This window comes from Coregonus lavaretus (genome assembly GCF_964263955.1).
Source record: "Coregonus lavaretus genome assembly, chromosome: 23".
Classification (NCBI taxonomy): domain Eukaryota; kingdom Metazoa; phylum Chordata; class Actinopteri; order Salmoniformes; family Salmonidae; genus Coregonus; species Coregonus lavaretus.
Genome location: NC_140010.1, coordinates 7,819,242 through 7,832,273, shown reverse-complemented (window position 1 = coordinate 7,832,273; position 13,032 = coordinate 7,819,242). Strand labels below are relative to the sequence as shown.

At 41.5% G+C, this 13,032-nt stretch overlaps 2 protein-coding genes across 2 annotated transcripts; one reads left to right on the top strand and one right to left on the bottom strand.

The window, feature by feature from the left end:
* Window positions 1-2,437: 2,437 nt before the first annotated feature.
* On the bottom strand, window positions 2,438-8,948 carry sf3a2 (splicing factor 3a, subunit 2). Its single transcript, XM_084139213.1, has 8 exons — window positions 8,876-8,948; window positions 7,997-8,283; window positions 4,429-4,475; window positions 4,223-4,332; window positions 3,851-3,900; window positions 3,590-3,730; window positions 3,402-3,470; window positions 2,438-3,252 (listed from the first exon to the last, which is right to left on the bottom strand). Exons 2-8 carry the CDS (start codon window positions 8,192-8,194, stop codon window positions 2,941-2,943), a joined length of 927 nt encoding a protein of 308 aa, XP_083995339.1. The 5' UTR covers window positions 8,195-8,283; window positions 8,876-8,948; the 3' UTR covers window positions 2,438-2,940.
* Window positions 8,949-9,222: 274 nt separating this feature from the next.
* On the top strand, window positions 9,223-12,774 carry plekhj1 (pleckstrin homology domain containing, family J member 1). Its single transcript, XM_084139650.1, has 6 exons — window positions 9,223-9,680; window positions 9,906-9,973; window positions 10,076-10,142; window positions 10,377-10,467; window positions 10,603-10,666; window positions 10,782-12,774. Exons 1-6 carry the CDS (start codon window positions 9,587-9,589, stop codon window positions 10,863-10,865), a joined length of 468 nt encoding a protein of 155 aa, XP_083995776.1. The 5' UTR covers window positions 9,223-9,586; the 3' UTR covers window positions 10,866-12,774.
* Window positions 12,775-13,032: the final 258 nt, after the last annotated feature.

The following is a 13,032-nucleotide window of genomic DNA, read 5'->3' as shown; positions in this document are numbered from 1 at the left end:
ATTGTCCAATTGGAAGACCCATTTGCAACCAAGCTTTAACTTCCTGACTGATGTCTTGAGATGTTGCTTCAATATATCCACATAATTTTCAAACCTCATGATGCCATCTATTTTGTGAAGTGCACCAGTCCCTCCTGCAGCACCCCCGTGCTTCATGGTTCGGATGGTGTTCTTTGGCTTGCAAGCATCCCCCTTTTTCCTCCAAACATTACGATGGTCATTATGGCCAAACAGTTCTATTTTTGTTTCATCAGATCAGAGGACATTTCTCCAAAAAGTACGATCGTTGTCCCCATGTGCAGTTGCAAACCGTAGACTGGCTTTTTTATGGCGGTTTTGGAGCAGTGGCTTCTTCCTTGCTGAGCGGCATTTCAGGTTATGTCGATATAGGACTCGTTTTACTGTGGATATAGATACTTTTGTACATGTTTCCTCCAGCATCTTCACAAGGTACTTTGCTGTTGTTCTGGGATTGATTTGCACTTTTTGCACCAAAGTACGTTTATCTCTAGGAGACAGAACGCGTCTCCTTCCTGAGCGGTATGACAGCTGCGTGGTCTCATGGTGTTTATACTTGCGTACTATTGTTTGTACAGATGAACGTGGTACCTTCAGGCGTTTGGAAATTGCTCCCAAGGATGAACCAGACTTGTGGAGGTCTACACATTTTCTTCTGAGGTCTTGGCTGATTTATTTTGATTTTCCCATGATGTCAAGCAACGAGGCACTGAGTTTGAAGGTAGGCCTTGAAATACATCCACAGGTACACCTCCAATTGACTCAAATTATGTCAATTAGCCTATCAGAAGCTTCTAAAGCCATGACATCATTTTCTGGAATTTTCCAAGCTGTTTAAAGGCACAGTCAACTTAGTGTATGTAAACTTCTGACCCACTGGAATTGTGATAGTGATTTATAAGTGAAATAATCTGTCTGTAAACAATTGTTGGAAAAATTACTTGTGTCATGCACAATGTAGATGTCGTAACCGACTTGCCAAAACTATAGTTTAGTAACAAGAAATTTGTGGAGTGGTTGAAAAACGAGTTTTAATGACTCCAACCTAAGTGTATGTAAACTTCCAACTTCAACTGTATATAGATTTTAGCTGAATGTGTGTGTATGGAATCTCACACTTCCATACAATAGGCATAATTAGAATGGTTGAATCGTGCTTGAAATACTCAGACGTCATACAACATTCACTGAAAATGTGTATGGGACCACAACAATCCGATCCATTTATACCCCAGAATGAATTGCTGGCGGAAAGGTACATCAGATAAATAGTGCTCCATGTATGTCTCTGATTTGATTGACCGCTTTACCAGGACAATTTGTCCCAAATCGGATTCTAAAATTTGATAACAAGCGACACATTAAAACGAACACTACAGCATTTTCAAATAGTACGTCGTTCTATGAGTATAAAGTACAGTACCTTTTTCCAAAGATGTGCCGCACTTCTGTTTGCTTATGACCATTTCCTGTTTCTGCAGCCTGAGACTTCTCTGTATGAGGTGCTCTTCTGGTGGTTTCCCGACTTTGATGACGGTGATAATGAAGAAGACGATGAAGGGGAAACCAAACAAGGTGGAGTGAAGAAGGGGGTTCGAGAGAGGTCACTGAAGGGTCTGAGAAGCAAGGGAACACCAGAGAGAAAACTTGTCAAAGGCAGAGAGGGGAAGACAAAAGATAAGAGGGCCAAGAGAGAGAGGGATGAAGAAACTAAGGGAAAGAAAAAGGGAAAACAGGCCAAGAGAGAGAGGGATGAAGAAATGGATGAGGAAGAGGAGATAAATGAAGAGGAAGACGAGGTAAAACCCAAGAAGCTACAAAGGGTCATGAAATCAAAAGCCAACTAATCTAAAGGCAAACACCATGCCGTCTGATGAAGCATTTAGTAAAGGACTACAATGATAGTTCTAGTTCTCCATTAGTAATAGTAAAATGAGGCCACATCTCTTACAACTAATAAATGCTGTTGGCTCATTGGCAGCCATTACACATGCCAGTCAGAAGAGCAAATCAGTTCTTAGTCTGCCATGTACTTGTTGCTTAGAATATTGTTGAATGATTTGTGGTTTGTATTGTGAAGATGAGCAAGACTTATGAGTAATTGTATGGGTGCTATTGGAAAATAACTGCTCAACTGGGGCCCCTTTATAGTAATGTTGGATGTTTCAGACTGCCTGTTACTGCTGGGCAATTGATGTACTTTTTTTGATAACATTGTAAATACTGTACTTGAAAAGAAACTTGCTTTATCTAACATCTCATTTCTGCTACCCTAACTCTGTCACAGAGCATTGAACACATCAATAAAGTTTCCCCTGTGTAATCTTTGAGAAACAAATAAAAGTCCTGTATTATTGCACAAGCATATGTCTTTGCAGCTAAAAACATTCTTTCCAGCCAAGCACACAGAGAAAGATCATAAGATACAACTCACTTTTATTATTTAAAAAAAATAACTCTTAAAAAAAAGATGAGTTGTGGATCTTCACAAAGATGTTGTTTCATACAGAAGGCTCAACATCTACAATACAGGGGAAGCTATTCATACTGGTGCTATTACAGTACTCTCAAAACAACCAATGACTACCTTACAACCAATGACTACCTTACAATATCCACACTAGCTGAACATTTAGAATGCATGACCATTACATGTACACTGCTTCATTCTGAGTAGTATGCTAGTGTGGATGCTGCCAGAGACAATTTTCAGTATGACAAAAAAATAATAATCCTTGGCAACTGTGTACAAAACCTACTGAATATGGTCCATGGGTAGAAAAGCATGTGGGTAATCAACGTTTCATCCAGTTTAGAAACTGTATATTGGACGTTGAAACAGTCCACTTGACACAGTCCAATGACGGAGCACTGTAGTGTAATAGCAACCAAACGATAGGCAAACATAATCTAACAGAATGATCAGTTGTTTTGATGGGGCATTCCTCCATGGCCGTCAGAGGGGAGCGGGGGTCTCATCGGGGGTGGCATGCCCATCCCGGGGCCACCGTGTTGCATCTGATGGTGGTGGTGCATCTGGGGAGGGCCAGGGGCACCAGGGGGCAAGGGGGGCATATGCATCCCCCCTGGGGGTGGAGGGGGCATGGCCTCATTGGGGGGTCGAGGCCCCATCCCACTCATCAGGGGAGGGGGACGCTTTACACCCATGGGGGGTACGGGTCCGCTGGGTGGAGCGAGGGATTTCTCCATCTTGAAGTGGAATTGGAGGAAGAACTGGAGAGATACAGGGGGGGGGAGGGGGAGGGGGGGGGGGGGGGGCAAGAGAAATTGCATGATGTGTACATTCAGTTGGATTCTATTAATACCCAAATATCCTCCAAAAGATATGACCATCCATGGGACTGTCATCACCAGTACTATACCTGTTTTGTATCTTTGTTCCAGTGGGTCCAGAAGCGACTCTCGGCTTTATCAATCTCTCTGCTTGGCACCTGCAGAAATACAGAATATACAAAAAAGATATGATTTGTCATTCACAGGAAAACAGTACGAGGCATAGACAGATTGGAGTGATTGGGGATTCCCTTAGGTCCCAAATGAAGACACACACCTTGAAGGCGATGGTCTCATAGGGTTCTGCAGCCAGTAGAAGGTACTGCCAACGACGGTCTGGGGGCTCGATGCGCTGCTCGTATGCAGACATGAAGCGATGCCTGGGTCCTATGCCCTCTGCTATCTCTGGGTAATCAATCTGATAGGGGAGGAGGAGGACATTTAGTCTAGGTAGCCAGTGTGTCCCAAGACTCAGAAAATAGTAGAAATTGGTTTCACTCCATTGATCTGACCTATGTTAATTATGTCCATGTCTCACCTGGAAAAGTAAAGACTGTTGCCCACTCTCTGGATCTCTCTGCTTGGTTACTGTTGACAAGGGAAATAATATCAGTTCAGCTCCACGATTCTCCACAAAGAATGTAAGAGGGGCGCAGCGCCACCTTGTGGACTGGCTGCGCCACTTTTTTACTTTATTTGTTATCATTTAAGGACGCTTTTGCTCCAGATTGCAGAAATTTTGCATTTACAGGTGTTCAAAGATGGGCCACTGCGCACCCCCCCCCCCCCCAATTCATCAGCACCACCTTGTTTTAAAAAATCCTGGGGAAAACCCTGACAGTTCATAACATTGTTTTGGAGTCATTGAATCCTTGATGACTAACTAACATCAAAACACATAATTACCTACCTTTGTATCCCGGTCGACCAATCTTCACAAATTTCTTGACCTCAACCTTGACCTTTTCGGGGGCTGGCTGGGCAGGGGCTTCTTTTGCTTCTTTAGCTGCTCTTCTCGCTCTGCATTCAACAAAACAGGGAAGTGAGCAACACCAAATATAGAAAGCGCTTCAATTAAAGACACAACAAATAAAGTAGTAACAGATGTGTACTTACAAATTAGTCTGATGCTTCTTTCCCTGTGTATGGGCCAGATAGCTGCCCTGTAAAGAGAAAACGTTTAAGATCATGAATTGAAATGAACCTTTGAACTAGGGCTGACCCCATTTAGCCGACTGGTCGATTGTTTGGTCGATAGGCTGTTGGTCGACCAATACTTTTTTTTGGTCGAGCAGTCGCAAATACACTGACGGTCAAAAGTTTTAGAACACCTAGTCAATCATGGGTTTTTCTTTATTTTTGCTATTTTCTACATTGTAGAATAATAGTGAAGACATCAAAACTATGAAATAACACATTTGGAATCATGTAGTAACCAAAAGTGTTAAACAAATCAAAATATATTTTATACACTCTAGGCATTCTCTCAACCAGCTTCATGAGGTAGTCACCTGGAATGCATTTCAATTAACAGGTGTGCCATCTTAAAAGTTAATTTGTGGAATTTATTTCCTTCTTAATGCGTTTGAGCCAATCAGTTGTGTTGTGACAAGGTAGGAGGGGTATACAGAAGATAGCCCTATTTGGTAAAGGACCAAGTCCATATTACGGCAAGAACAGCTCAAACAAGCAAAGAGAAATGACAGTCCATCATTACTTTGAAACATGAAGGTCAGTCAATACGGAAAATGTCAAGAACTTTGAAAGTTTCTTCAAAGTGCAGTCGCAAAAACCATCAAGCGCTATGGATGAAACAGGCTCTCATGAGGACCACCACAGGAATGGAAGACCCAGAGTTACCTCAGCTACAGAGGATAAGTTCATTAGTTACCAGCCTCAGAAATTGCAGCCCAAATAAATGCTTCACAGAGTTCAAGTCACCAGACACATCTCAACATCAACTATTCAGAGGGGACTGTGTGAATCAGACCTTCATGGTCAAATTGCTGCAAAGAAACCACTACTAAAGGACACCAATAAGAAGAGACTTGCTTGGGCCAAGAAACACGAGCAATGGACATTAGACCGGTGGAAATTTGTCCTTTGGTCTGGAGTCCAAACTGGAGATTTTTGCTTCCAACCGCCGTGTCTTTGTGAAACGCGGTGTGGGTGAACGGATGATCTCAACATGTGTATTTCCCACCGTAAAGCATGGAGGAGGTGGTGTTATGGTGTGGGGGTGCTTTGCTGGTGACACTGATTTATTTAGAATTCAAGGCACACTTAACCAGCATGGCTACCACAGCATTCTGCAGCAAATCACCATCCCATCTGGTTTGGGCTTAGTGGGACTATCATTTGTTTTCAACAGGACAATAACCCACACACCTCCAGGCTGTGTAAGGGCTATTTTAGAAGGAGAGTGATGGAGCGCTGCATCTGATGACCTGGCCTCCACAATCCCCCGACAATCCAATTGAGATGGTTTGGGATGAGTTGGACGGCAGAGTGAAGGAAAAGCAGCCAACAAGTGTTCAGCATATGTGGGAACTCCTTCAAGACTGTTGGAAAAGCATTCCAGGTGAAGCTGGTTGAGAGAATGCCAAGAGTGTGCAAAGCTGTCATCAAGGGAAAGGGTGGCTATTTGAAGAATCTCAAATATATTTTGATTTGTTTAACACTTTTTTGGTCACTAAATGATTCCATGTGTTATTTCATAGTTTTGATGTCTTCACTATTATTCTACAATGTAACCTTGAATGAGTAGGTGTCCAAACTTGACTGGTACAGTATATAATTTTTTTCTTTATTTATTATGGCACGAGTCACCTGTCATACAAGCCTGTCTCAGTGGACTAATCCATTGTGGAGGCCGCGGGGATTGCACACCAGGAGTACATGTACCGTTAATTACCATAATTTCTAATCTACAATGTTTGTATGGTTACGGTAATTTCTGTTCAACGCATTCAATATATTATTTGTATTTTACCGTTCTCATTGTCGGAGTGGAAACGTTGTTTGCAGAGCGCACAACCTAGGCTACACTTGTAAGAAACAAGTTTTGGTTTATTTCATTCCATTTAGGATTTATCAATTTATTCATTGTCTTTTGTTTGGACCACTCCTGTCAATCTTGAGTAAGGATGCGCACCCGATTATGCTTAGAAGTAGGCCTAGGCTACCTGGCCTGAGCGCAAATGTAGGCCTATAAATGTGCCCATTTGGGGATCTGATAGTATTTCTGATTGTCTTAACTCCCCACCACCGGAACTTCTCAAAGTAATTTTTTTATTCACCTCAAACAGCAAGTAAACGAAGTCTGTTCATACATCCATTGACATAGTTCCTCAACATAACCTATTTGAAAAATATTTCCAGCTCTCTTTTGATAACCACTCAGCTTGAAAGGGGGGGGGGGGGGGGAATGTCATGCTCTGATCCGGTGGAAACGTCATAAAATAGGCCTACCTGATTTCTTCTTAACCCTTGTGCAAATAGCCTACGGCTATGTCTATCTGGAGCTCACTGGAGCAGGACACTCTGAAGGCCCAGAATATTTTATACAGTGTTGCAAGTTTGCTAGAGTGAGCTTCAGGACAGACCCAAGTTAATAGTTGATACAATGTTTCAAGTTCCTTGCAGACAGGCCATGTGTAGCCAATGTGATTTATAGGATATTTATTTTTATCAAGATATTTGCTACCTGCAGGCTGCAATGTTTTTATTTGTTGGCTTTATGGAGGCTATTTTTTACATCGTTGGCAATGGAAGTTACTTTTAGAATTTTTATTAACCACATTATAATGATTTTGAGATACGAAGACTTATTATAAATGAAATTAAACTGTTCCACGAAATAGTGCATATGAAAATCATATCTGCCGCGCAGATCGGTAGAAATGGTAAGAAAAATTGGCACTCCAAATGGAAAAGGTTGCCGACCCCTGGTGTGGCCTATTAGGAGCGTAACAGCAGGAGCGTAACAGCATAATCTGCGAAGGTCAGCAGAAGCAGGAGGAAGAGAGTAGGGAACAGTTTTTTTCTTCTTATAATAATAATAATAATAATAATATGCCATTTAGCAGACGCTTTTATCCAAAGCGACTTACAGTCATGCGTGCATACATTTTTTGTGTATGGGTGGTCCCGGGGATCGAACCCACTACCTTGGCGTTACAAGCGCCGTGCTCTACCAGCTGAGCTACAGAGGACCACAGTTCTTCTGGTTAGGCTATTACATTTACATTTTTACTATTACATTTACATTTTCGTCATTTAGCAGACGCTCTTATCCAGAGCGACTTACAGGAGCAATTAGGGTTAAGTGCCTTGCTCAAGGGCACATCGACAGATTTTTCACCTAGTCGGCTCGGGGATTAGAACCAGCGACCTTTCGGTTACTGGCACAACGCTCTTAACCACTAAGCTACCTGCCGCGGCTATCTTGATCTCTGGCTCCCTCAAGTAATTTGTGTGTCATAATTATTTAATCAGTGTGCTTAAAGCATCAGACAAGCTCAGTAGCCTACATATAGTTGATTTTATTAAAACACATATAATACATTTTAACATTTTGACCAATCGATTGGTCGACCAAGATTTTTGATGTTGTTGGTCAGCCCTAAATTGAACATCATATAAAGAGAAGAGTTATGTTGTGTTAATATGAGCACTTTCTTACCTCATTGTTGTGGAGGGTCAGACACAGCTTACACTCATAAGAGCCCAGGTGGTTCTTCATGAAATAGGGGTCCTTGTTGATGTCGATGGTCTCCAGGGCCAGCTGGCGGAGCCGCTCTCGCCTGTCCCGGTTGCTCTCCGAGGAGGATGCCACCCCACCGCTCCCAGTCTTGCCCCCAGCTCTGTGTTGGAAATCCATCTTTGCGGGGCGATGGATTCACTCACCCTCAAACACTCACCTCCTCCTGCTGGACAGCTGGTCAAACACTCAGAAAATATGTCTTCAGACTGTGGAGGAACATACAGGAAGAATACTGTCAATGTTATGTTTGTAATAACGTTACTAGCACAAGAACTAAGATTGCAGATTAGTTGTGGAATTGATCTAATCACTGTGGCATAGAAGGTGGAAACTACTTAACTAGCTGGCCATCTCTGATGTGGCTGTGATTGTTAATGGCCAATCTAACTTCCCATTGAAAAACAACACGTAAAATATATTCACCTGATGCATTTGCAGAACAACTGAAACTTCGTAACGACGTTAGCTAGTTAACGTACCTAGCTAACAAATTAGCGTGCGACTAATTAGCTAGCTATCCAATACTAACTAGTTACGTTATCCATTTGCAAACATAACTACATAATTGGCTAAATTACTACATCAAAAGCACTGCATTTGGTGCGCATGTTAGCAAAATTAGCTTTGTTGAGCTAACCGGCAAGGTAGCACAACATAATGACGATTTTAACATTAAACGAACAAAACAGGGCACCTTTTCACATCTGGTTGCCGTATATGTACATACATCTATTAAAATAAATGCAATACCCTAGCTAAAACCACATTTACCAGATAATGACTCGTTTTCAAACTCACCAAATATTTAACGTTTAGGTCACGCCGTTCACAACTTAAACATTCATGCGCACGCGCGAACATCAGTTTTGTACGTTTGTATATCTTTATTGACAAACGTTCACAAAACACAATTTGACAATGTCAAATGCAGTCTTTCTTTAGCTTTATTGTACGAACTAGATTAACAAAAATGTCAATATCTTAATTAGTTCCCTCTCTAAAATTCTAGACATCCCTTTGGCTATAATTTATAGCCTATAATGTTCAAATGCGTATCAGTCCTGCCACAGAATGTCCTCACACGGTCACCATACTACGAAAGCAAGTGTCACATATAAAGGAGTGTCCACTTTTTTATTTTTTCTAGGGACGTAGCTAGGCTAGAATGGAACACTTCGACCTCAGTGAGTTTAACCAACCACAATCAAACACATTTCAAGAAGCTCGGTTAGTTAGGCAGCGAGTAGTTGAAAGTAAGTGCACTTCTTCTGACAGCAGGAGGCGGCTGGAGGAACTAGCTGAAACGAGTTTACCCGCACGAAACTACCGCAGTGAGCCGTGTAACGATGGATATCACCACCACTGACATTTTGACAGAATAGCAAGCTAGGCTAGGTTGCCCTCATGCGTAAGGAAATGGCTCCTTTTAGCTGAGAGTGTTACTTACCAAAGATTTATAGAGTTAACAGTCAACCCTGTGCTGCATTTGTGAAACCCAACCGCCTCAGGATGCGTTTCAACGAGAAGGAGCTCATCTCGTTGAGTCGCCAACCTTCTGAGAGGGCGGCAGAACTTGGGATGCGAGGACCGAAGAAAGGAGATGGTAGGTCTAATCCGAGTCGGATCACAGCATAGATCATCTATTACTCCTGTACTATCTTGATCATCATTATCACTGATGTCCATAACACCTAGTCTAGATCTTAGCTACTCTAACTTGCTGGTTAGCAATTGTTACTCATTCATTGGAATGCTGCTGTAATGTCAAATTGATGTCAGGATCAGGAAGACATTTGCTCACATCATTTGTTCTTATCTGTTATGCCAGTTGTAAAGAGGAGGTTGGTGAAGCTGGTGGTTAATTTCCTGTTCTACTTCCGAACTGATGAGGAGGAGGTAGGAAGAGTCACCACCACCATCTAGCTTATGTCTGTCTCTGAGTGTAAGGGGATTGGGCAAGAGTGGAGAAAGTAAGTGGGTGTTTTCTCTCCTTGACAGCCTCAGGGTGCCTTGTTGCTAGAGCAGTGCCGGGTAGAGAGAGAGGACAGCCAAGCCTTCTCTATCAGTGAGTCCAAAACTGATCTCTACTCTCCTCATTCATTGTTGTTTGGTTGGCTGTGACCCACTTGTAGATTTGTGACTATTTTTTTTGTTTTAACTTTTTCTCTCATTTAGCAGATGCTCTTATCCAGAAGAAACATTGTTTTTCTTTACTTGTTTGGCACTCTAGCAAAGTCCTTTTTAAGCTTTAGTCACAGTACAAAAACATTGCTGTCCTAAGGAACCAAACTTCTCTCAGCTTTCCTAGATGAGGCAGAGAGGAAGTACCTGTTTGAGTGTGACTCCCAGGAGCAGTGTCAGGAGTGGATCGACTCCATCATCAAGGCCAGGTAATGTAGGACTGCCCCATTCCACTTGCCTATCAGTGCAGAGGGTGCAGCTACATTAGCTCTCCAGGACCAGGGTGGTTGACTATTTTGCATGACTCATCCTAGTTTCCACTCTATTCCTCATCTGTCCTACAGTTATGAGTTCATGAGGAAGAACTTGATCTTCTATCGCACAGAGATCCACCGGCTGACCGGCAAGGTAAGACAGACAGACCTCCTGTTCTCTGTTATCTGGATGGTCTCTTCTAACCATAGACTGTACAAAATAACACTCTACACAACTTGAATACACACTGATTACCTTCTCCTTCTAGGACCCTCTGGAGCAGTATGGTATTGAAGATGAGACACGCTTCCAGGTCACCAGTGGCCTACAGCTCATGCCTAAAGACATTTAAGATGTACTGTAGCCCCCGCCTACCAACGTTGGACTTCTAATCACACCAACCACATCCCTTAGCATCCCATACTGTCCTTCACCAGTCCAAGTCTCAATATTATAGCGAAGTGGTCTTCGGTCTTTTGTTGCTAAAGAGAGTCCAACCTAGGTAAAGGGGAAAGCCTTTTATATTTTAGATTAATTGTTTCTGTTTTTATGCATGTTGTAATGATATGGCCTCCTATATCCACGTACTGTACATCCGCTTGACGCTCTACTGCAGTGGTATTCAAACTCCTTAGCCCATTTTTTTTCCCCGCCAGAATTTCTGGGAACACAATTTTTTTCCCTATAATTTTTCATGGCCCTGCCCCAAATCTAATGACGCAACCTTAAAATCGGTAAATTCCAATTTTTACATCAACAAATATCTTTAAATTCATTACACTTTCATCATATCAAAATGAAAAGAAACCAATAAATACATGTACTCAATACAATATAATTTTTCTAATTAGCTTTCTCAAAAACGTTTGTATATTGTTCCATACAATAATCTGTACTTTAAAAAATAAATGTGGTTCTTAAAAAATAAACATTTAAAATTTTGGCGACCCCCGACTTTGAATACCACTACTCTACTGTCTGTGCACGCCATCACATCAACCAGAGTCAAAGGCTTCGGTGTCGTTGTTAGTCTCGTCTCTGGACAGCAAACCACTGTACTTTCAACTTTGACCCTTCTGTCACCTGCTGTACATTTAGTAATCTCACTCATCGAGTTGGCTGGCTGTGTGATTCTCGTTTCCTATATGTGTAGATATGTTTTTTACTATGGTTTTCTAGTGTAAGACGCTGTATTCTTAGTACAATGTGAAGACTAAGCTATCAGCCATTGAATGTACAGAGTGCAGAGGTGTTTGACTTCTTGAAACCCTCCTAGTGAATGAGACTGAAATGATGTACAGGCTGCACGTTAAACCAACCCACTTCCTTTTTTACCTTTCATGTCCTTGTATGTCGTGTTTAGTCGGATTGGCAATACCTTTTTAGCTTGACCAATATTCTATGACAGTTGAACTTATTAGTGTTAGTTATAATAAGTATTTAGTAATCTTATTAGTGCTTTAGACCTATATTTTTTTATTTTTCATGATACTTTTGCACATCGTTGTTTGTCTAGACCAGGACTGCCCAACCCTCTTCCTGGAGATCTACTGTCCTATAGGTTTTCAGTCCAACCCTAATCTGATTCAGCTAGTTAAGGTCTTGTTGAGCAGCTAATAAGTAGAATCAGATGTGTTAAATTAGGGTTGGACTGAAAACCCACAGGACGGTAGATCTCCAGGAAGAGGGTTGGGCAGCCCTGGTCTAGAAGTGGATTTTACTTGTGGTCAGTCTGTGTACAGTCTCTCTGTAACAAATACCTGTCATGACTAGTTTAAGAAATGCACTCATCTACCTTCTTACCTACCTACTTTTAAAGCTATTTTACATCAATTAATATGTTTGTGTCTCTGATTTGGCACTTTAATTCAAATTCTGAGGACTACTATTATTTAAATGTGAAACTGACAATGTCATCCTCTAAAAAATGTTTTATCCACAATCAAAATTTGACTTGGAATAGAGAAGCAGTGATCATACAATGTTAACAATGCATGTTACTTTTCTCCAGACCACAATTTCATCAACACTGCATCACTGTTCCAGGACACTGTATCAATGGATTTTCAGAATGTCCTTCCAATAATGACAATGCTTTGATAAATTCTGGGTATGTATGTTGAATGTTTCTGTTGCGTTACTTTGGCACATTGAGTGTGTGCCGTGTGATTTAAACCTACAGCCTTGTTATGCTTTTACTTTAAGTAATACAATGTACATTTCACTGTCATCCTTCAATACTACTAAGTATGTGAGTTCTATTATTTGTACTTTTTATTTTCTATTTTTTGATTTTTAAAACATCACCTTTGAGAGTGAGTGTTTATTCCAAGCTTAATCAAAGTATAAATCAAAATGTAATGTAAAAATGGTCTCCCTGTCACCAGTTGATCAATTGCCCATGCTGTTCCCATCAAACAACTTTTATTTAATGCACAGAGACCGGACGTCCCTGATTTCCAGGGACAGTCCCTGATTCTGGTGGCCTGTCCCCGGCTAGAGCTGTCTTCGAAAATTTT

Coding starts and splice junctions, on each gene's coding strand:
- sf3a2 (XM_084139213.1), bottom strand. CDS start 8,194: ATGGATTTCCAACACAGAGCTGGGGGCAAGACTGGGAGCGGTGGGGTG. Junction 4,333..4,428: donor AAGAAGCATCAGACTAATTT/GTAAGTACACAT, acceptor TGTTGAATGCAG/AGCGAGAAGAGCAGCTAAAG. Junction 3,731..3,850: donor AACAGTCTTTACTTTTCCAG/GTGAGACATGGA, acceptor CTCCCCTATCAG/ATTGATTACCCAGAGATAGC.
- plekhj1 (XM_084139650.1), top strand. CDS start 9,587: ATGCGTTTCAACGAGAAGGAGCTCATCTCGTTGAGTCGCCAACCTTCT. Junction 9,974..10,075: donor TCCGAACTGATGAGGAGGAG/GTAGGAAGAGTC, acceptor TCTCCTTGACAG/CCTCAGGGTGCCTTGTTGCT. Junction 10,143..10,376: donor CAGCCAAGCCTTCTCTATCA/GTGAGTCCAAAA, acceptor AACTTCTCTCAG/CTTTCCTAGATGAGGCAGAG.